Source organism: Condylura cristata, unplaced genomic scaffold (assembly GCF_000260355.1).
Source record: "Condylura cristata isolate star-nosed mole 26May11 unplaced genomic scaffold, ConCri1.0 scaffold00001, whole genome shotgun sequence".
Lineage (NCBI taxonomy): Eukaryota > Metazoa > Chordata > Mammalia > Eulipotyphla > Talpidae > Condylura > Condylura cristata.
In genome coordinates this window covers 13,729,027-13,756,284 of record NW_004567102.1, presented here as the reverse complement: position 1 = coordinate 13,756,284, position 27,258 = coordinate 13,729,027, and the positions used below count along the sequence as shown (strand labels likewise).

General features: G+C 37.4%; 1 protein-coding gene across 4 annotated transcripts in view; it reads left to right on the top strand.

Moving 5' to 3' along the window:
- The first annotated feature begins 15,450 nt into the window (after positions 1-15,450).
- The window catches only part of PTCHD4 (patched domain containing 4), a 163,623-nt gene continuing 151,815 nt past the window's right edge, over positions 15,451-27,258 (top strand). The window contains exons 1-2 of one of the 4 annotated variants that reach the window (XM_012723995.1): positions 15,451-15,630; positions 15,948-16,359. In XM_012723995.1, coding sequence (XP_012579449.1) covers positions 15,626-15,630; positions 15,948-16,359 — 417 coding nt within the window. In that variant the 5' untranslated portion in view covers positions 15,451-15,625. Of the gene's footprint in view, positions 15,631-15,933; positions 16,534-27,258 lie in introns of those variants that run through there. The other 3 variants (XM_012723912.1, XM_004673554.2, XM_012723861.1) reach the window with 3 other exon arrangements.

The following is a 27,258-nucleotide window of genomic DNA, read 5'->3' as shown; positions in this document are numbered from 1 at the left end:
GATGGTGAGGCTGTAGTGAAAAAGGAAACCTATTACACTGTTGGTGGAAATGAAGTCCATTCCAGTCACTTTGGAAAGAAGTGTGGTGATTCCTCAAAAGACTAAAAATTGATATGCTGTATGACGCAGTGGGGAGCAGAACAGGCAGAATGACTGAAATACACTGCTGAGGTGAGCAAAGGGTGAGACAGGAGAGGTGTGCTGTGCCATGTGGGTCACCTCATACTACATTGACTGTAGACAGCTTCACAGTGCTGCACCTTAATCCATTGTGCCACCAGGTAGGGCCCCAGTATTTCTTTTAAACTGTTAAAGCAAAACAAAGAAAAATACTAATTTGTGGCAGGTAAGTTTATATGAAATTCAAATATTCTTTTCCATAATGAAAGTTTTACTAGTACACAGACACACTCATTCATTTACATGTTATACACATCTATGAATGCTTTCATGTTCCAATGGCAATGTTGTGAAGTTATGATACATACCATATGTTGCATTCTCATTGCTTTGCACTTCTGCTTGGTTTGCTACAAATCATAGTGACAGTTATAATTCTACAACATTTCTTATGCTATGCATATTGCTATACTGCAACATTTATTTTATTATGATTGCATGCTATGTCAAAATAAGAAAAGAAGAAAAATGAACTTTAAATATTGCAATCTTATGGGTCTGTGGAATGTAGACTATTTCACTAACAAATTAGATGTAGACTGCAAATAGTATTTTTATTAAGCAATCACACAGATAAGTGATAAATAAATATTGATTCATCACATTTCCAACTCACAGGAAAACAAAATTAAGAAAAAAGTAGAAAATTTTAAGTGGACTTTTCTCATCACAACAGTGTGAGCCTACAGCTAAGTTTTTCAGCAGTTCATTTATCAAACAAGGAATTCCACTTAAGTTGACTCTCTAGTTGAAGAAATGTAGTTAGAGAAAAGCAATTAAGACTCCTTTTTGGCAAGAGTATTTCTCAAAAAGTTGGAAACATTGGATTCAATTTTAGCTAAAAAATGGTGAACTTAATGCTGTCTATACACATGTTGATTCTCAATGATGAACATTCAAAATGTAGGTAATGTTATAATACAATATTACTTTAACAAAAAGACAAATGATATTAATGGCTCTTGAGGAGACAAAAATGTTACTGGTACTAGCTAGTTGTTGCATATTAGAAAAATCAATGATGAGTTTCAAATGCATGGGTATGTATGTTTAGAAAGATACATGTGAGAAAGCTGCCCCCAAAAGTTGAGAAAATGCTATTTCAGAATAACTTGAAGTGGGAGCTGCTAAGATGCATTATGACTGATGGTGGTAAAAATGAGGTTTAGAAGAGAGAAGGCCTTATTTTAACAACTTCATAAAGCTTGTGAAGACATTTCAATACTCATCCTCATGTGCTCTGTAGAGAATTTTGAATCTATCTTGTGTTATTGAATCCATAATGTCAAAAGTGAACTTCACTCTTAATTCACTATGGATTTCAATGCTGCTATTTGGATTATTTTGAACTCAGGGACCAAGAATGAAATATTTCTGACAATGAAGACCCACTCTTAACCACTGTTATTGAGCATCTTTGAAATTAGTTTTTGTTCTATATTTGATAATGTTCCTTACTAGACTATGCAAAGCAAAATGCTGCTTCCAATGTGAAATGCATACTTAAAAATAGTCTTTTCCACTATACCTGATGCTGTTTGAATCATAATATCAAAACTTTAAAAGTGCAACTGTGTTATCAAATGTTAAAACAAACTGGATCTACCTTTATAGCATTGTAGTAAAGTATAAGTCTGAGCTACAACTATAGGTATAGTAGCATTTCCAAACTTGATAAAAATGCAAAGGAAATTTTGTGAAGTACACTTACCTGTGGAAATGATTAATCTGCAGTGTAATGACATGTTTAAAGGAAAACACCAAGAAGATATGTAGTAGAATTTACCAATTCCTCCCAAGAGATGAATATGTTAAATTAAATTGTGTTTATGGATTTTTATCAGCATTTGGCAATATCTATCTGTACAAAAAAAAAATCTGTACAAAAAAAATATGCAAAATCTTTTTTCAGATCAGTATCAACCAACCAATGGACACTGGCAATCAATTTTGTGATAGAGAACTATGAATCTGAAATCCCAGTGTATAAACTTCACATCATTTCTATAACCAGTTACCAAAATTAGTGGCTTAAAGTAATACCCATCAATTATTTCACAGTTTTCTAAGTCAGAAATCCTGTTACAGCATCACTTTCCTTAGTCTTCAAAAGCTAAAATCACAATTTTACCAATCTCTTCTGGCCTCTGTGGGAATAATTTTAAGTTCATTCAGGTTGTTGTACAAATTTAGTTCCTTACAATTATAGAACTGAGATTCTTATTTCCTTGCTATCAATCAGAGGCTTTTTTTCCTCTTTCCCCCCATTCCTTCTCAAGTTTTCCATGTGGCCCCATTATTAACTGCAGGTCAAGTCACTCTCATGCTTCTAATCTCTACAACTCCTGTTTCAACTCTCTGACTTCATTCTAAGATCATTATCTCTGTTTTAAAAGATCATATGATTAGATTAGCCACCACTGTATAATCCAGGCAAATCTCCCTAATTTAACAACCATAGCCTCAACTATATCTTTAACTTTTCCTTTGCTATGGAACATAAAGAATCCATGAATGATGATGAGGAGTATATTTATAGGACCAATATTCTGCCTACTATATCTAAATAAATAAACTGTTATCAATCACAAAGAATTTCATTCTTTTATTAGCAGGTTTGTATTAAAAAAAAAACCTATATCCTATTATTATTATTACTACTGTTATTATTTTATTTTCTATTGTGGTAATTAACATATAGTGAGATATGTGGATTTATTTTATTATGATAAAATCTGCCTAACATCCTCAAAATTGCCTTTTGATTCATATACCTAAAATATTTACTATTTGGCTCATCCCAGAAAAAGTTTGCTAGTCCCTCTTCTAGTGAAAAAACAGGATGTGACATATAGTTGCATACCTTTCTGGGAGAAAATTTAGTGATGTGTTTCAAATACTAAAACTATCAAAGAAGAAACAAATGCCTAAAACTGTGCTAGGAATTATATTATGAAGAATTTTTCTCAGGTGGGTAAGTATTCATGTACTCAAATTTAGCAACAGTTGTTTATTCAGCATAATTTATAAAAGTAGAAATTTGGAGCTACACCAAGTATGTAGCAGTAGGATAATGGTTAAATAAATAAGAGCAAATTCATTTGGTACTTAAGATTATAATAAATATAAGTGTTAACATTTTATTGTCAATGGTTGTATACATTTTAATTTTATAATAATGCATATTTATTATATGCTTTTTAGTGAGGTAACACTGGTTTATAATGTGGTTTGTGTTTTATAAATACAGGATTCCCCGCTTTGGATTTTGTTACTACAACACACTCCCTAGCAAAGCAAGCAAAGTCCATTGTGATGCTTCCCCACTTTGTTCTTGGGCCTCAGCCTCCTATTCCCCCTCTGGCAGCCTGAGTTTGATAGTCAGATTTCTAAGTGCTTGTTATTAGTTTGGCTTTATTGAGTTGTTTATCTATATTCCATATATAAGTACATCAACCAGTATTTGTTTTTCTCCTTAGGACTTATTTCATCAAATATGACTATAATTACAGTTATTTATATAAAGCTAATTGATTTCATTTTGTGGAGACATTAAAGAAGCAATATAAAGACTTTGGATTAAAGTGGTTAATACTGGGCCTCTCTGGTGGTACAAGGGATTAAAGAACAGCTCTATGAAGCTATCCACAGCCACAGTAGCACAAGTTTGATCCCTGGCTAAGGAGGTGGTAACCCACATGACTCAGCAGACCTCTCCTATCTGGACTACTCATTCCCTAAGCAGTGTATTTCAGTCCATCTGCCTGTTCTATTCCCCACTCTGTCTCTAGTGAATCCTCTCATCCCCCTGAACCTCTGGCCTAGACACCAGTTCTTGTAGGTATAAATAACTAAATCTTTTTTAATTAATTAATTAGTTAACCCTAAAATATTATTTAATAATTATTGTTTAAAAATATGAAAGGTCTTCAGGAAAAAAGAGATTTAGAATGATGGACTTTTCCCTCAGAAATGGGATCAAATTGGTAAATTGAGAGATAGGGATTTTTGCTTCATTATAACATCTACATGTTATTTGATTTTATTTTGGTAAAAAGTATAAAATCATAGAATATACATATAGAATATATATAATATATATATTGGTTCATTCTTTTAAGAAATACCTAGTGGAGACTTTCCTTTCTAAACAAAATCACTATGTTCCATAAAACAGAAATGACAGAGGAATTGAGAATAGAACTAATTATAAGGTTGCTCCCTTTGACCAAATAGGCCAGAACTTGAATGAAACACAGATTGAATGAAATCTCAAAGGACCTGAAAACAATATTTGTAGGTCATATTTTTCTTTTTGATTTTCATACTTAATGGCTTCTCTTTACATTCATTTCTTAAAGAGCAGAATCCTGAATTCTGCTGATATAGAAAACCCCCCACACTCCATCAAAAGAAGGTAACTTTTTAAGTATAGGTTTTCCTTTCCTAAAGAAAATGTGATAGTCCGTGGAACATTTTCCCTGAATATATGAATAGGCATAGTAAGAAAATGTCTATACAATAATTTTTCTTAACAAGGAAATATCCACGATGTATTAAAAACAGAGAAAGGTTTACTCAGGAACATGTGTACCAGAATAAGCAGGGACTTTGGAATAGGCCAGCCTCTGATTTCAAATCCCAGTAATTCCTATGAACCTCAGTTCTAGTATCTATGATAATGAGAAAATCATATGTATGTCACAGGATTCTTTAGTAATTAATTAATGATGATCATGGCATAGTTATCATAATAGTACATAGTGAATAATCAATGTAACTAAATTTTTCTTCACCACATAAAATAAGTCTCCAAACTATCTTTTGTAGTGGTGATAATAAAAAATAATATATATACACATCTACATATAGTTAGGTACAGCTATTAAACATATGCAAATTAATTTAATTTAATCATTCATGTTTTACTTTCTAGTAATTATGTACTTCCTTTCATTTTAGTTAAGTATTTTGAAGGCAAGTAGCACAGCTTAAAAGTCTTTAACAGCTCTATATGATAGGGATCCTAATTTAATGAATGCATTTTTATGTTTAAACTCAATATTTCACTTTGTCCACACACTAGCCTTTGAGGTATGAAGTTTTTGTTTGGTTTTGTTGTTAAAGATTTATTTATTTATGCATACAGAACTGGGGTACAAGCCAGAGGTTCAGGGGTGGTGAGAGGCTTCACCAGAGAGAGACTGGGGAGCAGAACAGGCAGATGCACAAGGTGCCAGGAGAGGTCTGCCTGCCATGTGGATGACCTCCTGGGCGGGGATCGAACTCATGGTGAAGTGGCTTCAGCTTCTTAGTGCTGGGCTTTAACCTGCTGTGCCACCAGGGAGGGGCCTGAGGTATGAGTTTGTATCATCTCACTGTTACACATGAGACAACTAAAACTTAAAGTGGTTCAATAACTTGGCCAGGGGAATACCCCTAGAAGGTGTTAAAATACGGATTACAGGGATTTGTGCTAGTGTCCTGAGTTCAGTTATGTATCATGTTGTATTGCCAGCTCGCCTAAACAGAGTAGATATGTTACTATCATGGCTAACACACTTATCTTCATTAAATTCATAAGGAGCTACACCATCTGTTCTTAATGTGTACACCTTTATTTCATATATCACCAGATTATATCTATTTTTACTTGCAAGAACTCTCATTTTATCTTGCCATCCCTCATTTTCTTGCTCCAGACTGTTCTTGTCATTGGCTCCAACAACTGTATGTGCCTTCTGAAGGATCTCCTGGTTTCCCTTCTTGCATCCTCCAGTTCATTTTCTACATTGTAGCAGAGATGTTTTCTAAAACCTAGTTTGTTTTGGTTACTGGAGTAACTACATTGCTGAGAGGAAAAGTGCCAACTCTTTCATTTCCCCTGCAATGTAAGCTCTGTAAAAGCAGAAACCCCATCCAGTTTACACAGGAGAATTTTTGTTGTGGTTATTCATTAAGTCTTTGGTCAAAGTTTTGAATGAAGCCAGTTTCCCAGCTTATTGTATTCTCACACCTGCTCCTTTGCCCTTCTCTTTTGCTACTGCTACCCTTATAGTTAATCTCCACCTATAACAAACTTTGTTATGATAATGAAAATTCACCAAAATAGAAAGTCTTCAGAGCTACAGAATGGTTGGAATGAGAAAGGTAAACTCCAAGACCCAGACAACCTGACAATATCAGAAGAGCTGAGGCTGGTGACAGTGAATGTAGAAGAATGAAAGAGCTGTTTGGTCACTTGGGAAATGAACAATGGACACAAACAAACAGAAGTATAGATGCACTTCATTTGCCACAAGGATTGAGCCTCTTGGACTCAAGTTAGTTTGTTGTGCTTAGTGACCCTTTTACATCTTTCATCTTCCTCAGTTTCATTTGCGCTTCTTTTGTATTGGAAAACCCATTCTGGAATGAGAGAAGTAGCTATTATGCAATTATTAAGTGACAAGCATCCTACTAGGAATTATGGGTGCAAGACCAGAGGGTCATAGGCATGAACCTTCCCTGCACTAAAGATTGCATTAAATGTTATAGTTGCTCAGCAAAAGAAGGGTGCTTTGCCAAACATGAGGGACCACAGAAAGAATTTTCATCTCAATTTCTATAAACATCTATTGATTTTTCCTGTGTCAATGAAATAAATAACTTTGCAGTTGTTTAGTCTACATGTGTTCTGAAGATGTGTTATTATTTATGTGTACCATAAGCAGTCACAAGGAACACTTTTACTTTTCCATTTCAAAATAAGCTCACCCTGTTTACATTGTTTTTCCTGACTGAAAAGGCTGAAAATTTCCCAAAGGTCATAGCAAAATTCCTCACCTTTTTTTTTTGGACAGGCTGAAGACCAAATTTTTTAATGTCAAACACATTTATAGTCTGAGTTTGTCTGTAGCCTAATGCCATTTCACTTTTTTTTTTTTGTAGAAATCTGTTTTCCACAGCATGAAAAGTCTATTTCAAATTAAGTCACAAGCAGGTTGTGCTGCACTAGAATTAAGGTTCTCCCATTTTTTCTCAATTTCTGTGCCATTCTTAGTGGGTGGGCCTGGCAGAGTGTCTGGGCTGTTCATAGTATAATTCTACATTGACTGCCAGTCCCCCCAGATTTTGCAGCAGTGTGCGTGGTTAATATGTAGAACTCAAAGCCACCCAGAATTCTCACTTCCAACCCTAGGAGCAGATATGAAGAGTGTGGAGAAAGGGCAGAGTGGTGGGTGTGCTCTGCAGCAGTAGCCACAGCTGTAGAAAGCTTTAAGAAATATGAAAACTGGTGATTTCTGGTCTGGTCTTGATTATCACCAAGTTTACTATTCTGAATGTCTGTGGTAAACTACATTGCCATGCTGGGTTTGAGCACACCTTTTCTGCCAATTCCCTCCAATAAATCCACTGCTCACATCCTTCCTCCTCTACCTCCTCTACCCTACTGCTGTTAGCAGAGTTAGGGGTGATGGTATCTTCTGTGGTTGTTTATAATGATGTCAGCGCTGCTATCTGATGATGCCATAAATGTGAGGTCTGTCACAAAGCAATTCCTCAACTTCTCGCTACTAGAGTGGATGTCTGTAATGAACTTAAATCTCACTTCTTCAATCCTTGAAAGGGTTCATAAAAATTCTTTATTTTGTTTGAATCTGATTGGGAGAACCATCTTGTCAGCAAATAAAATGCATTTGGAAGACTATGCCTAAAATGAATGAGCACAGTAATTAATGAGCAGGATTCTCTCCAGATGCAGTAACACCACTAAATCCCATTTGAATATGAACACATCTTCTTTTTGTACATGCTTCACTTCACTGCAAACAATTTGGAAGAAATGGACTACAGAATTTATTCTGAAAAAAAGAAAGATTTTTTTAAATGATTTTAAGGTTTATTTATTTATTCATACAGAACTGGGGTACAAGCCAGATGTGCAGGAGTGGTGAGAGGATTTAGCAGAGACAGAGTGGGGAGCAGTAGAGGCAGATTGACAAGTACACTGCTCACGGGAGCAGTGCGCAGGTTAGGGGAGGTCTGCCACACCATGTGGATCACCTCCCTGGCCAGGGACCTATCTCGCACTGAAGTGGCTGTGGCTAGCTTGTGGTGCTATGTCCTAATCCGTTGCGCCACTAGGGAGGGCTGAGAGGTTTTTTTTTAAAAGAATCATTTGAAGAAAGCTTTGGTAGGAACAATTGAGAAAAAAAGACTATTTAATGACGGAAGAAATGGGAAAAAAAAACGAGGGAAGGAGAAATGTAAGTAATCTTTTTAGTAGGGTAAATTGATTTGGATTTTAGATGAATAAAATTAAACTGATAACATTTTTTTTAAAGTGACCTACTTCCTCCCAAATAAGAAAATATGTATTTAAATGACTGAAAATCATATGTGTACATAGCAAGCATGTCATCTTTTGCATTGATCCAACAAGACTTTGTTCTATATTTTAGCAGACAGTATTTATTCACTGGTCCAGCTATTCCCCTGCAGCCACAATATTCCAAGTATTTTTCCAGCCTATATCTTTATGGAGACGGACACCAAAGCCTGCCTTCTCTTTATGTGCCTGGCTACTACCAAACCTTCAAATAGTAACCAAGAAAGGGAAGCTGAGTAGGGAGTCAGAAGTGTTCTTGCTAACAGATAACAAAGGTAGTAAATGAAATCCCTGAACTCAAGCTCTAGAAGATGATGGAATCATAGTTGAAGGGAAAGTGACTGATAGCCTAATTTAGTTCAATTCTATTTACTTAGTATTAGCTTGTAGATTGGATTCTAGTACTTTGTACTAGTTTATAGGTACTAGTGCAAGGCATAGTAACATGGCATGGTTTGACCAAGTTAATAAAAGAGGTTGAACAGGAGATTTTAACTAAAGGTTAAGACAAAATCAGAACTTTGGCTGCCTACATTTTCCAGAATTTTATTACTGTTCCATCATAGAAAAAAAATTGCAAAAATTCAGTTTTCTATCATTATTGATGATTTATTTATAAATGATATCGAAATGGAAGTCCACAACCTCTCCAGCTTATTTTGAAAATATAGTGTGGTTATTTTAGTATTGTGATAAGAATGATGTTTAGTTTAGTTTAAAGCATACAGATGACTACAGGGCAATAATACTGAAGCTATAAGTCATCTTTGATGCACAATCTTATATGATGTTTTTAGGTTATCATTTAATTCCAAGTTTCTTCTAACATTCATGAAATCAAGATGTTTGTATGTACTTCTCAGTTTAGTTATCTATTCCATACAGATATGGTGGTCAGAGATAGCAGACTTTTTCAGAAGAATAATACTCTCATACATGTATCCCCTCAAAAAAGGAAAATTAAAGGAAATTAATATATATATATATATCAAATGCCACTGGATTTCCACCAGGTAGCATTACAAGGTTTTTTGTTTGTTTGTTTTTAACCAAAATTAATTAAAAATCAGAAAAAAAACCTTTTCAAATTATAGCTCTATTTTTCTTTCAGAAAAGATTGTCTCTATAAATGAATTTAATCCATACAGAAAAAATTCAGCACCAAGGGTAGTATCAACTACCCCAAATCCAAACATCTCTGTCATCACACGATGAAATTTCCGAAAGAAACTTTTGTTTCAAACAAAATAAAACAAAACAAACTAACAAAATAAATCCCACATAAACTCCCACACTGCAATGTGCTGAGCCAGGAGCTGGCCCCTTTCCCAGCCCCAGCAGGAGTCTAGATTGGTCTAAGCCAATTACTGTGTTATCATTCTCACCAGTGATTGATTTAGACATGGCTCTGGGAAATGAGACTTAAGAAGAAATTCCTTGGGGGTCTTCTAGGAAAAGTTTCTTTCCTCTTAGAAGAGACAGAAAGAGGTACCTGTTTCTTCCTCAGGATACTTCCCCTTGTCAGTTTTGTGCTAAGGATGAGCACAAGTGCAAAACTCAAGCATTGGGGGTGGATGAAATGAAATGAAGCACTGGAGGAGGAATCTTAATGAAACCCTTGAAACTCTCAATTACCACCTCTATACTTGCCATTCTTCTGTACATCTGGATATATGAGATTACTAATATCATTAATACTTGAATATGATTTATTTATAATTTGCTATATTTCCATTCTTAGATAATAATCTCTAGTTACATCTAAAAATATTCAAAATGATAAACCAAAATTGCCTCTAAAATTTCATCTCTGAACTGTACCCCAATGCAAACTCCTTAAAACCAGGATAAAAGGTCAGGGGTCATATACATATATATATATATATATATATATATATATAATCTATTATATATATAAACTATATATATAAATATATATAAACTATATATATAATCTATATATGTAAATATATATAAAATATATATATATAATAGTTTATTTTTACATCATTTTGTGCCTTTTTCCATTTCAGTTGTAATCCCCATGGGCTTCCCATCACCAATTCACCCATTTGCCATCACCATAGTCCCATGCACTCCCCATCCCCCATTTTTTATCTCATTTCCCCACTCCACCCCTGTAAAATGTCTCTGGTATATAGTTGCTCATTATTTTTCCCCTGGGACATTTTTTTTTTACATTTAAAATTTATTTGTATGCACTGTAATGGAATAAACAGAAAATCTTACTTCAAAATAGCTAAAGCACTAAGGACACTTATTTTTTCTCTAAAGTTCTCAAATTCAGCATAGATTCCCCATATATATATATTGTTTAGCATTCAATAATATTATCAAAGACATAGATCATATTATTGTTCTAATTTTCTCACTGGGGACATTTTTTAAGGCTCCAAATCACTGTTTAAGATGGCAATGCCAGAATAAAAAGTCCTATGTAAAAAAACAAAAAGACATCAGATGTTTACTTTGTGCATATAAAAGGAACTTAGGGTAAACAGGGCAAGAGAATCCAGAAAGAAGGTGAGTTTGCCACCTGATCATCAAACTCATCCCTTTTATTTCCTAATGACACAGCTAAACTATATTACTGTCCTCTCTTTTGATTAAATTCTAATCAAGAACTGTAAGAGGAAGTGATATAAGTCAGTTTCTGGACAGAGCCATAAAATTCTCTCAGATATGCTTCTCCAGGATCCCTCCCTTTTTGACCTGGCTGTTTAGGAAATGTCTCCAGGAATAACCTTAAAAGCTTGATGAATTAAAGGAGATGAATGGCTTCAAGAGCCATGTTGGCCTACAAGTGCAGTGTTTTTATGTTAAGATTTATTTAAAATCATATTTATAAGGTGATAGCCATTGAAGTTTAGTGCAAATTTACTTTCTGTAGGTTGATCTGGAATATTCTAACAACTACTTTCTTTTTAGCATATAATTTCTTACTAATGAATCCATAATAGTATTTAACATTAGATCTTACAATAGGAGAATTAAGAAACCATGCTTTACTTCTACCCCTTCAACAATTTTTACAATAAAAAATAAAAATTCTCATCACTTTCATGATGGGAAGTGATTTTGAAACCACCCACAGAACCAATTTCTCATTAGTGGATGCCAGTACAATTATCCACAAAACAATAGATTATGGTTGGAGGAAAGTGTAAACTCATATGTACATTAATATAGATACAGTTATAAAAAGAACTCTTTCTAGATACATATATACACAGATTATTATATCCCCACATTTTTCCTTGTTGTCAGCAGAGAGGGCATACAAATCTCAACAACAAAACAGTACATAGAGCACAGAGATCTTTGTTTCTAATACTATTCTTCAATAAAATGAACTAAGACCCCTTGAATAAATAGCTGCTTCTAGATTTAGGGGAGAAAAGATGTATGATGATATTGGAATTTCCTGTAATATATGAAATTATGGAACACTGTAAAATCACTCCCAAATAATGGGATATTTCAAAGAGATACAGAAGTCAATTGGAAATATTTTCTTAATCACCAAAGTTGGAACAATTTGAGTAGCAAAGTAAATGATGCAGATTTAAATTATAACCCTAAATAAAAGAACTATCTAGCTATATCCATGAGTACATACTGACATGGAGAATAGATAAGGAGAAATATTACCATGTGTAAGAATTATGCAAACTTCAGCTTAAGTGTAGGCTGCACACAGTGACTTTCTTCCCAAGAGGAGTGTAGGGCAAAAGGGGTGGGGGAGGAGCAGTTATGCCATGGAGACACCTGATAAACAGTACTTCAGGCAGGTCAAGGTTCACTGCAACAGTGATAAATCTTGTTGATAAAATGTACTCTGGATACGATATAATAAAAATGGTATTCCACCTCTGTGATCTTCCTCTCCTAAACTCTTAACTCCAGTCTGATCATGAGAAAAACATCAGTTCCCACCTAAGCGACATTTTACAAACTACACAACCAGTAATTCTTGAAAGTGTCAAGGTCATCAAAAACAAGAGAAGTCCGCAAATCTCTCACAACCAAAAGGAACCTAAGGTGACATGATGACTGAACAGGATGTAGTATCCTCGATGGGAATTTGGAACAAAAAAAAAGGATATTAGTAAAAACCAAGATAATCTAAATAAAGCATGGGCTCTTGCATATGGATGCATCCATATTGGCTCACAAATTGTAACAACTGCATCATAATAACTGGGGACCAGTGCGGTGTAGAAGTACATTCTATGTACTGTCTTCCCAACTGGCCTATAACTTAAAATCTTCTGAAGTTGTTTTTATTTGAAAATTTCCTCATCATAACAACATCTAGCAATACAAAGAAAATCTTAATGAAGATTTCATTGTTGTTTGCTGTTACTTTTTTCAAAATGATTTCATACAGTAATTTTTTCACTTAAAACTTAGTGAATGTATTTTCATATCCTCATAGTTCTACAGCATAGTTTCTATATAGATCACAGTAGTTTATCTTAGTGATGGATCTGTCATTATTTAGTGAATTATCTCTTGGCATCTTTATTTTCCTCTAATTCCACTGGATTTATTGGAGAGGGAGGTATAAGAAATGGAGACTAGTAACAGAGAAAAAGTAATCTGTATAAATAACTGTATATAGCCTTGAAGCAACTTATTCCTAGGGTGTTTATTTACAGAGTGGAATAGAGAATTTATTCAATACCATCTATTCCTAAAATCATTTATTCTATATTTTGCAAGAGATAGAGAGACTATTTCTTAGGATTATCATGTGGAGATATGACCAAGTATACTTAGTATAATGAGGATGTAGAAAATGGATGATACATACATTCTTTCTTTGCTATATAGCCAAAACTTCATATCATGTGGCATGAGTGCATTACATTAGAGGAAATGACATAAAGATCTGACAGTTGGATACAAAAAGAATTCTAATTTCAAGGAGCTGCTTTTTAGTTAAACACAGAAAATGTGACTGTTTAAGAAAACTGAGTTTCCTAGAAAAATAAATGTGTTTTAGATCTAGAGAAATTTGTAGTATAAACTGAATAGAGAAACATCAGGAATATTATAGAAAATACTCCTGCTCTCAATAGGAGCACAAACTGAATAGTCACCAGGGTCACTTAGACTTTCATACAGCAATACCCTTTTAAAAAGTATATAAGTGTGGGTGTATTATATCATTGTCGATTTAGTACAATGTTTGATTTATTCTATCTGGTGGTGTATTTCCCATAAAATTTCCACCAGCAAGTCACCCATGAACCATCACCATAATTCCTTATGCTCTTCCTGCCCCCCTTTTATTTTAGCCCACTCCCTCCTCCTCCCCTGCAGAATGTCTCTGATTTATAGTTGCCTACTAGTTTTTTTTTTTTAATTTATTATTATTTTTTTTTCCTGGCCCCTTATTTGGCTCCCCTATATTCTTCCTAGAAGTGAAACCATCCAATGTTTTTCTTTTCCTTTTGACTTCACTGAGCCAGCAACACCCTTTAGATTATTGCCTTAAGCATTGGCCCTGTTTCTGAACTGTGCTGAATGTTCAGTCTCTTAACTGAAGAATCGATTGGACTAGCAGAAATAAAATGCATCTAATGGAGAATGAGTCCTTCAGCTTGTTTGTATGCATAGATGTGTACATCTCTAAACATATGATGGAGAATGGGCCCTTTCAACATTTTGAAGAAAACCGTGAATGAATCATCTCTTGAAACTCAATCTCTCTGAAGTCAATGCAAAAAGAACAGAAAACTTTGGAAAGCATGTCTTCAGTTCACAACCAAACTACTTGTCCTCAAGACTTCTTCATAAGCCTTCCAAAACATGAACCTGTGTATCACCAACGGGTCAAAAGTAAAACACCTGCACATTGAGTTTTTTGAATCTCCTCTGATCTGCAAGTGAGAGATCATCTTCACACTTTCAGCTACTGATGGGGGCGGGGTCTGTGGAAGTTAGCTGTTGGGGTTTTTTTGTTCCTGTAGAAACCAGTGAGTGAGGAGCTTCATTGTTTTACACTGCATGTGACTTCAGTGTGTTTTACCGGCTCATTCAGTCAGTGATGGGTGTCCCAAAGTGTTTGTTTTTGGAATTCCATTCATAGGAGAAAATCAGCTACTTTTTAGTTCACATCATCATCTTAGAATAAGTCACATCCAGAAACAGTGCTGGGTGGATACAAAGGGAAAAATGGGGGAGGGGAGTTTAAAAACCAGTTTTAAGAACTTTTTGTTTTAAACTTCAAAAGTACAGAAAGTGAATTTGGTATTTTATGGAAACCACCTATTGCCTGTAGGTACTTTCTTTCAAAACACACACACACACACACACACACACACACACACACAACCACAGGCAACAACTACTGGCAAAAGACTCCTCCAATCAGGAGAACAAGAAAGGGATCCCTGGAGCCCCAACACACTACCAGTAAATGGGGTCTCCTAATACTAGGTCGCAGTCTGTGCAGTGACAGCGTGGAAGGTGTTGCAAGAAAATCCCTTGCTTGCTTTGTGGTATGTTAAAAATGCAGCATCATCCTCTCTGCTTTTATTTGGCAAAAACCAGAATTTCAGGACCCCGGAAAATCCAAGGGGCAAAATAACTGCCTGCCTCGAGGAGCTGGAGCTCCCTCCCTTCACACCCCCTCCCCCTTCTTGGGCTCTAATTGCCTCAGCTCCAATGGGCCAGCAGCGCTCTGCTCTCACCGGTTTCCTCTTCCATTCACTCCAGCGGGGAGGGACGAGGGAAAACAAAACTCTAAAAATAACTGTGAGCATCTTAAAAAAAGAAAAGCTTAGCTGCCCCCCCTGCCCCCCCCTTCCCGCCTCGAGCTCCCGCCCTTCTCCCTCCTCTGCCCCCTCCTCCCCCCGCCGCCTTGTGGGGCACATGTCTGCTTCTTACAACACCGAGGCACATGGTTCCAGTTAGGCACCGAACCCCACCAGGACAGAGAGGAAATCCACATCTGTGGGACGCTCCGCACGGAACCACCTCCAGCGAGGGAGGCCGGGGGACTGCAGCACCGAGATGAAGGGCCAGACTGAGTGAACGCTGCTCATGCGGTGAGAGGGCGCGCGGGAGGCGGCGAGGGCGCGGGGAGGCCCGAGGGGGTGGGCCCCGTGGAGCCCCCGCAGCGCCCGCCGCCCGCCCCCACGCGCGCTGTGGATATTTGCCCGCCTTGCTGCAACTTGCTGCAGTGTTTGAAAGAGTAGTAGGAGCGCATGGAGGTGGGGCGGGGGAAAGACCCGGCGGAGAGGTTGGGGGTGAGCACCGAGGGCGTGGGGGAGCGGCACGGGTGGGAAGGGGGGCTGCCCCGGAGGGGGTGGGTTGGGGAGAGGGGGTCGCCCGGCGCTTACACATGTCACATGTGCTTTTTAAGACGGCCGGGAGCGCCTGCAAGCTGGATCTGGTGGAGGATGCTGCGGCAGGTGCTTCGCAGAGGGCTCCAGTCGTTCTGCCACAGGCTGGGCTTGTGCGTGAGCCGGCACCCGGTCTTTTTCCTCACCGTGCCCGCAGTCCTGACCATCACCTTCGGCCTCAGCGCGCTCAACCGCTTCCAGCCCGAGGGCGACCTGGAGCGCCTGATCGCTCCCAGCCACAGCCTGGCCAAGATCGAGCGCAGCCTGGCCAGCAGCCTGTTCCCCCTGGACCAGTCCAAAAGCCAGCTCTATTCGGACTTACACACCCCTGGGAGGTATGGCAGGGTGATCCTCCTCTCCCCACCCGGGGACAATATTTTGCTCCAGGCTGAGGGGATCCTGCAGACCCACCGTGCCGTGCTGGAAATGAAGGTGAACCACAAGGGCTATAATTATACTTTTTCCCATCTGTGTGTGTTGAGAAATCAGGATAAGAAATGCGTGCTGGATGATATTATTTCAGTGCTAGAGGATCTCAGGCAGGCTGCCGTCTCCAATAAGACAACAGCCAGGGTGCAAGTGAGGTATCCCAACACTAAATTAAAGGTATGCTCCTCCTGCATGCTTCTGCCAATTAAAGAGGCAGCACTTCATTTCTTGCCCTAAACAAGCAAAGAAAATGCAGAGGTCTCATCCTTAAGATTCAGAAGCTGATGCTTCTTTCATTTTGGGGGGTAAAAGATGGGCAACTAAGTGAAGAAAAACAGGCAATCAATGGTACGACTAGATATTAAGAAATTCAAAGCCAAAAACAAACAAAAAATGAAAACAAAAATGAAAACAAAAAAAAATGGAAAAAGTTGCTTCTGAGACCCTGCAATTACATCTTTGTTCAGGGTTAATAAATCAGTGATGGAAGGGGGGAGGGGGAATCCTGAACAATTTGGGGGATTTCTTTTCATAACGGGGCTCGATGTATTTCTTATTACTGATTACACATCCACCTGGTGCCATATCCACCTATTTACATCTTCAGCCTGGCTTGATTTTGACATGGAAGGAAGGAGTTTGTGTTTTGGTTCAAGAATGTGAGTATGTGTCTGAAAGCAGTGAGTATGAATGTAGTAGGAATTCCAGGAATTGTCTGTGTGTTTGCATAGCAAAAGAAGCAGAAATTTTCTATGTGTGAAAGTGGGAATGAGTAGCTAAGTGATGTACTAGTTTACTGAATTCTTTTATATTCCTTTCCCTCAAAAATATCCAAACTAATGCAGATTTATTTTAACAACTCAATAGCAAAAAAAAAAAAAAAGACAACAGTCCACAGTCAGCAAAAATCTCAAAGAATGATTATTTCAGCATTAAATATATTGTGTTGTCTAAATTCTCAATTCAAATTTTGTTGTTCAAATGAGATTTTTAAACTCATTTTACACAGTCAGGGTTGAACTGCTGCAGGCAATGAGGCATGCATTCTCCAGGTGACTGAAGTTTGAGGGACAAATGTGACTTCCCAAAGAGTCACTGCACCATTTGTATGCTCGATCCTGTGCATGCTCAGAAGCTGTAGAGTCAATAACTCCCTAGACAGGTGTTTCCTAAGAAGAGGAATTTTCTTTCTTCCAATGTATATGAGGCTGTGTGTGTGTGTGTGTGTGTGTGTGTGGACTTCCATGATGATGATAGATCAGAAAGGACCTGGGTTTCAACAAATGGATGGCTGAATAGATGAAATCATTAATACTTGTATTTATTTATTTGACGTAGTCAACATCTATACCCAATTAAAAAAATAACTTTCACACTTTTCTGAGCCAAAAAGCCTTCTTTTCCTAAATTGAATGAGGATTGAATGCATTTAGGAAACAGGGATTCCTAAGGGAACCTTATAACTTGTCTCCTTTTCACACTGCTGTCCTTGTTTAAATGTATCTGGAGGTTGACAGGGTTTTGGATTTACAAAGCTGAGCAACCCCTTGAGGTTGTGTGAAACTAGACAGATGATTCATCAGCTTGAAATCTAGGTAAGGGCTTGCCTGCTTCACAGTTATTGAAGGACTCATGATGAATCTTTGTGGATGGGCTCATGCATTTAGTTTCTTGACTCCTTTGCTGTCAACACTGTTACTTGTTAAGGAGAAGGATGTGGTGAAGTGATCTTAGCCTACTTTCTGAGGGCTTTTGACTGAGTTCTTCCCTAGGCCAAACATCTGGCATAAAGATCTGCAACTGTGTAATTTAATTTTCATTTTGTATACCCGGCTGAGGCCTGCTTGCAGTTCCTTAACACACATTTTTAGTTGTGTCCCTTATTTCCTTACTCAGCAGAATTCTCCATGTACAAAAACTTTGTCCAATTAGCCACTGTGGACATTTTGTTTATTTTGCAATATCTTATCACATTTTCAGTACTGGCCCCTGTGTTCTTTAGTCCATCCATTTAATCATTGGTTGAGTTCCTGTGACATACTAGGTACTCTTCTAAGATACACATAATAGAGTTTGGCACAAGAAAAGCAAAGTTCTGACTCTCATGGGTCTTAAAAATAGTACATGTCAGTGTCCCTAATGAGAGGTGTCTGCAAGCAGGGAGTTTGTAATCTTTGGACCCACCACTGAGCCAACACTAGTCCAGGTCTAGAATAGGTGCTTTGTCTAAATTAGTGTTTGTCTGATTGGTTGATCTACACCATTGTAGGAGTTAGTGAATAACCGTAAATGAATGAAGTAACTGACTACAAAGGCCAATGAAGTAACCAAAATACATGTAAGGAACAGGTGTGTTATACAAATGGCTCTATTAATTATAAAGCCCTTCTTCTGCTAGATCTAATCAGTATCTCTTCACACGTATTGACTTGCCCCAGTATGGCATCAGTGGAGGATCCTAAAACTATGTCTTCTGAGAGCAATGGACCCTCACAAGCCTCTATATGTAATGTAGTCTTATACATGCTAGTATAATACAAAATAGAATTTGTGGGTTACTAGGGACTTCTAGAATCCTATCAAAGGATGTCCAAGGACTTCCAGGTTAACAACTCCCTGGCACAAAACAGAGTGATTATTTGGCCTTTATTGGTTATGTTGAAATAATTTTAGTTTCTGTGTGGCAGTAGTTCTCAAGAGTGGTCCTATGATGTCGATGCATGCTATTATCTGAGAATTTCAGTTATATGAGATTAGACAGAAATTTTATATGTACATATTTTGGCCTCTGATTTCATTTTGCATTCTTTGATCATACTTGGGTCACCACTTTTCCCACTGTTGGCCAATAGAAACAATTTGAGAGCTAGAAGGTGGTCTCGATGGGCAGAGAATCAAGAGTTAAGGAAGAAGTACAAAATAGATAGCGCTGGCTAGAGAATCTGAGCAGGAATTGATAATCTCTTGACATGAAAGTAGTGGGTGAGTGCTTATAAATAATGTGAAGATGTGTAAACACTGATTGACAGAAAAAAGTGTACAGAAACCTCAGTTATTACACTCAGAAGGGCATCTCAGTTTTGACACCCAAGTAGTTCTGAATACAGAAGGGTTTACAACTTCTGATAAATGATTATCTTGACAAGGTGATCCTACAAGCTGGGGCACAGGAAGTTGCCTGGTATGGAATTCCAAACAGAGGCTCTGAAAAAACTGGTATGAATTAGAAAATAAATGCAGTCAGTTTAGAATACTACAGAAGGAAAGAAGCAAATACATGTTTTCAAGACCTTTGCAAAACAGGTGCCAAAATCTGAAAGACCCACACCTTTATATTATAACTTTATAATTATGCCTGTCATTAAAATCCTCATATTACAGCATCCTAATAAGGCACAAAAGTTGTGCCTTATGTTCTTCTATATGATTCACATTCCCGTACCACAACCTCACCACTTTCTACATAAGTTGTATTCCAACAAAAGCTCATTGATTGTCCTGTTGATTCATTTGTATATTTATACTGTGCTATCAGAACATTATCATTCCTTGAACGTCTGTTAAGTGCTTTGACCACAATGACTTGGGGGGTTTTCTTTTTGCCTATTAAAACACACATATTATATAAATTTATATAATATGACCAGACTGCATTTTGAAGTTAAATATATAACATTGTTGAAAATCAATCTCTTGTTTAAAATGAAACTTCTTGGACTCCAAAAAATATGTCATTTTAACTCTAGTGGTTTTGATGGCTACAGGTAATATTTCTTTGTTTCTAAGGTAGGCTATTATGGCCTTACTTTCAACTTGGCTAGTTCCAAGAGATTAACAATCCCATATGTCCCTACTGTGTCACTTGGGCCACAGAAGTTATTCCCCAGCAGACTGTCCTTCCCATTAAATTCGCTTCATACACATATCTGCTAGACACTGTAAGTGAAGTGCATGCGTCTCACTGCATCACATTTGAGATTAGATGCAAGGAAAGACTAAATAGCATTTTACAAAAGATAGTGTTTCTTTGGATTTATTTTAGGCATATCTTCCAAACCTGGAATTAATTATTTAGTTCCAATCTCAATGGAAAGGTGACTTAAACTACCAGGGGAAGTGAGAAGCAACATTATTATAGAGATTTCCAGGAAAAAAAAATAATCCATAGACTTTTTTTCCTAATTTATTCTGAAACCTCATAAAACATTCATGTCAGGATCTTCTCTGATATTGTGATTTAAATTTACTTGCTGATTCTATCTTTCCATAAAGGAAAACATTGCTGCTTTTTTTTAATGCTTATTTTATGTCCTCAGTGCTGGTATTTAGTACACATCATGTCATTTTACAAGTCTGTGAGCCAGGGAGAGTAAGTATGTTCCCAATTTATAACAGAAGGTTAAGTGACCCCTCTGAAGTTCCTAAAGTAGTATATGTTGGAGTTGGAATTTAAATCCAGGTCTGTCTGCTTCTGAAATTTATATTCTTATCCACAGTGCAATAGTAAGTCTCTTCATATCCTGCACCATTCTAACAACTGTCATTTTTACTAAGAAATAACCACGGGCTAAGTCTTCTCAAATTCATGTTAAAAAGACCACTATCCTTGCATTCTCCTCCTCCTCACTCACATCACCCATAAGAAGATGAAGTGAATCAGTACTTCCCCTGTTCACCTATATGGGAAGGAAGCTTCCAGTTCAGGTAAACTCCCACCATCTGTCGATCATGGAAACTGTCACAAAGAGGTTGGTAAATACCTCATTTCTCATCAATTCAGCAAACGGGTGAGACTCTAGGTTTAGCTGCAAGTGGATGTAAAAAGGCCCATGTCTCTTACTTCGGGGCTTCTGTGCCAGACAAGCTTGTATACCTTTTATTGGTATCAGGAGAAACATAGATGAGACAGCATGGGGAACTGCATAGGAGACCTAACACAAGAAATAAGCAGGAGATCAAAGTTCTAACCCCACTGCTTTAAAACCTAGCTGTGTAATGTTGGACAAGTCCAAGCACCAGTCTGTGCTTCAGGCACTTCATGTGTAAAATGACAGAACCAGGCTAGGATATTGCCAGGATTCTTTTCAACAGTGGAGTTTTGAAGTTCTTCTGTTACACTCCTCTTTCCATCATTACAGTGGATTTGGGAAGAGTCTAGAATATCTTCCCTGTAAAGTAAAGTAGATTTCTTAACTAGATTTGAACTATGCCGTTAAATTATGTTAATAGCCATGCTTTAACTCAGCAGTTGTGCATAGTTTCTGGCCATCATATCAGGATGATTTCATTAATTGAATTTTTCAGAGTCCCCAGTATATAGGATTCTGGCTTGCTTAGTATTGAGACATCAACCCTAGTCTTTGACTCCAATAAGGACCAACTTTAAACAAAATTAAATAATTTTCATGAATATGCTTTTTTCCATTTTTTTTAATAATTCAAGGAAAGGTTAAAAAATATCAGCAATGATTCATTCTGTTCTTCCCATTTCCTTATTCTTAGCTAAGTTGATATAGGTTTGCTCAGAAATCCAGGACACTGAGGGCTTGGGAGCGAGAAGACAGAAATACATATAAATGATGGAGTGGTAAGATCTAAGGTTATCCCTTCAAAAAGAACGCTTATTAGCCTTTTCTGCAGCTTTAAGCAATAATCACCTCTAGCAGATTTTTGCTTATTCTTCAACTTTATTATAACTAAAATAAGCTATTATGTTGTACTTTCAACATCTATTCTATATGGAGAATATTTTACATTGTAAGCCATTAGCTGTTACACAATTTTGGGGGGCCACATTACTTATAATTCAGTTTGGAGTTGATTATCATATGCATACCAGATACATCCACACTTCTCTACATTTGCCTAATATAAACATGTTTAAAGAATAAATCTGTAAGTTCCAAAATTCTACATTTGTATAAGACTATTGCTTCTCTCACTTAGTCTAACAGACTACTGGGCCTCATCCCCAGGGTGGAATCATAGGAGTGACTCATTTCTCCAGGTAATTTCTGCCAGTGCCCTGGTGGATGAGGTTGAAGTCATAACAGTCCTAGCACATAGAAACATGTAGTCCATGATTCTGACTTAATCCAGTAATGTGCTAGGTTACATTGTAAACCACAAATTAATTGCATATTTGTGTAGCTCACAAACCTGTAGCATGAGCATCACGTGAGAGTTTATTTGAAGTCAAAATTCCCCAGGTCTTAACCCATACTTATTGACCAAAACCTGCATTGTTAAGGAACTCCCCAGGTGATCCAAATGCATGTGAGAAGCTCAAATCTAAGACTGAAGGTTGGCTTCAATATTCTTCATTCACAGCTTGCATTTGAAGTAACAAGTGTCAGTTCAGATCAAAAGCCATAATACAACATATTATTTAAAAAATCAGTCAAAAAAACATAATAAATTGAGTCATCTGCCCTGTCAACATATTTTAGACCTGTGGTAGAGACATTGTAGAAAAGTCTGAAGATTTACAAGTAGATAATTGCATATTGAGAAACTCATCCCTATCATCTGGAGTTGGAGCTATCATCTGGTTTAATGTTGATTCCAAAAATGTTGAAATTAAATCAAATAATCTCTTTAATAAAAAAAGCATTTTTCTCAAGCCCCTTTGCAGTTATTTTACAATAGTAGCAATATTAAACATGAGTTAGCCTAATTATGTTAATAGTACACGAAAAGACATGGTATAGGAACTATACATAGGAGCAAGAATTTTTTGGAGGAATGAAAGACAAAATTATGAAGTATTTGTAAAGTGGCATTGCAATCTGTATCTTTCTCAGACAGGATTATTATGGCAGAGCCATTCATTGAAATCAAGGCTTATTCTCTGTCTTTCAGGGAAATTCAGGGCCTCTGAAAGGTACCTGATGAGTAGGACACAAAATGAATGGGCTCTGTTTAATTACATGATTTTTGTCAGAACAGCCAATGTTTTTCCTCCAGAGTCCTCCTCCCAAGTTGGGAATGCCTCACGGGGCCAGTCCATCTTTCCTCTGCTATCTTTAAAGGCTGAAGGCTGATTATAGACTGTGAGTTCTGGTGAGCAGAAACATGTCTAAAGGGTTCACAAAGCTTTAGGAAATTCTAAAAGAAGCTCCTCGTGTTCATGCCAGACGGAGGTCTGACTGGAAGTTTCCAGTACATTCTCAATGGTTTCTTTGAATATTCACATCTGTTCTCTCACTTCACCAGGTCTCCTAGTTCCATGGAGGGAGGAGAGCACATTCATTTTTGTTTGTCACTGAAGGGCATTCTAATTGGGTATCATGTACAGAGATTCAGAAGTCATCAAGCACATGCTCCTTCAGGAAACATCGTGTCTGCTATGTGTCAGACACTGTTGGATGGTGGGGAATTAGTGAGGAAATATAGGAGGTGGGGTTTGCCTTCCAATAACTTGGTACTAGGAAAAAAAGACAAACTTTTATAGACCGATTCATCATTATAAATTTTCATGAAGGGGAAATGCAGTTTTGTAAGAGTGGATTGAAAATCTTGGGATATTAAAAGTGATATTCTTGAGGCTGTGACTCTGAGCTGAGATCAGAAAGGTTGACAGGGAATTAACATCCAAAAATGGGGTAGATTCTGAAAGGAAAAGGTGATCAATGTATCTTAGATTCATTGAGCAAAAGTCCCCGAATAACAGTTAAAACTTCACAAGGAGCAGGTGCTGAGGGACATCTTAAAATATTTATTTTTATTTATTTCTACATACAGATTAATCCAATTGGGTTCTCACCAATGCACTTAAGATTCAACTGCAGACATACACAAAAAGGTCAATAATAGGTTTATTTACAAGGGAAAATGAATAACTCAGGGAAAGAGAGATAAACTAATTAATGTGTTTTACCGGTTCCACTAACTTGGAAACCCAAAAGCATGCCGAAAACCAGTGAAGAGCCAAGAGATAAGCGGTGAGCCACCAGGCCAAGAGGGCCCTGAAGCCAGCATGTCCAGTTCTATATCCAAACTTGTCTGCTTAACCCCCTACTCAGGTCCCAACATGCTTCTCTTTGGTATTGATAGGATTTGTAGTTCCAGTATCTGGAGTGGGGTTTTAGCCTAGGAAACCTGTATCTGAAGAGTTCATTCAGGACATCCTTTTCCCCTTACACAAGGACTGGAGTCGAGGCCAGAGGTGTAGGGGGTAAGGGGATTCACCACAGATAGAGTAGGAAGCAGAACATGCAGATCTACTGAAATACACTGCTGAGGGGAGCAGCAGGCAAGACAAGAGAGGTCTACAGTGCCATGCAGGTCACATCCCTGGCAGGGGATCAGGGATTGGGGATTTGGAGACCAACTAAGCTGCAGTGGCTGGTGACAGCTTGATAGCTCTGAGAGTTAATAATCCCTCTGCCACCAGGAAAGCCCTATATTAAGTATTTCTTGAGAGCTGGAAAAATACAGTTTAGATCAGGGTCTGAGATTTTAACCCTTGTGTCATCAGGGAGGTCCACATTTCTTGTGAGTTGAAACAATGAAATTGAGATCAAGGTCTGCAGATCTAGGTTTTCTGGTTTGCTCTTTGCTCTGCTTCTTCAGTTTTCTGACTTGGAACAAACATTTTCTTTCATGTAATTTAATTCCCTCATCATGTCCCTCTAGCTTATTAGAGAGTTAATCCTAAGGTAGTGTTTCCTAAACTCTGATTGTCACCTGGACCTCTTGTTAAATGTAGATTCTGTTTCAGTAAGCCTAAGATGGAAGTAGAGGCCACATTTCTAGCAAATTCCTGAGCCATATTCACACCACCAGTGCATGAGCAGTACTGTGAGTAAGAAGGGTAAAAAAGCACTTAGAATAGTAACTAGTTCATTGCAAATTCTTAACAATGTTAGTGGTTTAATTCCTTAACCACTGATGTTCTGCCCTTTTCTGGTTTATTGACCCTTGTGAACTTGTGACTAAAACCCCTTTTTTTTCAACTATCAAAGCTAAAAATCTTTCTGCCATTTGTTAATCATCCTATTTCCTTAGTAAATGAAATACGAAGGACAAACCTCTCTGAATTAAAAAGCTTCATCTGCCTCCAAGGTCATCATTTCGTATGTTGTCTCTTTGGATGAGGACAATCAATAGCATAAAAGGACAGAATGGGTGGAACCTTGGTTTCAGTGGTCACTGGTTCTGGAACTATCTCAAAGTTGCATGTTTGTTTTTCTCAGGAGAGCTACTTTTGACCACCCCTCCCTTCTTGGCCCTCAGAATCATAGTTCTCTTTCTATATCTCTGATGATTCTATACCTCTTTGTAACTCATTCTTACTCTTACCATATTTGTAATTGTTTCCAAAATTGTTTTTGTATTGTCTGTTGTCTTGATAGTTTCAGTCAGGCCAAACATATTTTCTTAAATATCTATAATTCCTTTAATAGCATCTCTATTTTATCCTTTATTCAGGCTCAGAATCTGAGTCACTTATTATTAAGTCTTATTTTCCCCCAACCCCAGAGAAAAACATACACAATTAATTTTGCATAATTAATCACTAGATCCTGATCATTCCACACCAGAATTTCTCAAAATGTTACCTTGCTAACAAAAGTATGTTCCTAGAATCTGTCAACTTAAGTTGGGGCAAGCAAATTAAGTGAAGTTATTAAAGAATCAAAGGTGAGGATTTGAAGCCCAGAAGAAAGTCGTCTCACAGATTTTTACTGTAAAAACTATTTTCCAACAAACACAAGCTTGAATTTTCATTACAGAGATAGGGACAGTGAGTTATTAAATCATTTTAAAATAAGATTTATTTTTTTATGCATACAAGAACTGGGGTGCAGGCCAGGGGTCAGGGGGGCGGGTGGTGGATGAGAATGTTCACTAGAGACAGAGAAAAGAGCAGAACAGGCAGATCTACTGAAAAGCACAGCTGAGGGGAGCAGCAGGTGGGTTCAGGAGAGGTCTGTTGCACCATGTGGGTCAGCTCTTGGGCTGGCTGGGAACTTGAACTCCTGCAGCAGGGACTGGGATAGCTTGATAGTGCTCTTTAACTATGCACCACCAGGGAGGCCAGAGTCATTAAACTTTAAAGATATGTTGATTGATAAAGAACTTGTTTGGAGGCTGAGGAAGTAAATGAAGGCTTTTAATCTCTCCCCTGATTTCTAAAGACTATTGCTGAGATGCAAGTGCTAGGTACACATTGTTAAAATCTTCTTGATCTCACCCTTTTGTCATTAGTGTGGACTGAAAGGCTTGTTTACCTTCAGGCATTAGGTTTCTGCATAGACTGCAGAATGGTGGCTGTTCTGACTTAACTCTTATGGATGATTCTTCTCTAGACTTGTGGCAGGGAGGGAGGTCCCAGAAAATGTTACAGTCAGTTTGCACATCACAGTTTCTGCATTACTTGGGAACTTATTAGAAATGCAAACTAAACCTCCTCTGGACCTTCTGCAACTCTGAAAGCATACTCTGTAAACCCTGTAGGTGATTCTGATTCTTGTTAAAATGTGGTAACCTACCTTCCACAGTAGTGGTGTTCAACCTGTGTAAACATAAGATTCATGAGTTTTAAAAATACTGATGTGTGTGCATTATCTCCAGAGATTGAGAGTTAATGGTCTCAGGAAGTGTCCTGAGCACTGGGATTTTTAAAAGTTCTCTGTTCATTATAATGGATTACTGAGGTTGAATACCAATTTTTCAAATTTCTTTTCCTTTTCTTTCTCACTTGCTCCCCCTCGGGCCTTCATTGCTTCGTACTTATTTTATTTATGTGACAGTCTCATCTCTCATAATTTCTCAAACTTGGAAGCTAGTCTGTGCAACAGAATCACATGCATCACTTAATTGTATTTACCTCTAACTAATTCTAGCAAGCACTTTTCACTGCTGAAGAAGAAACTATCAACTCCTGAATATGCTCAT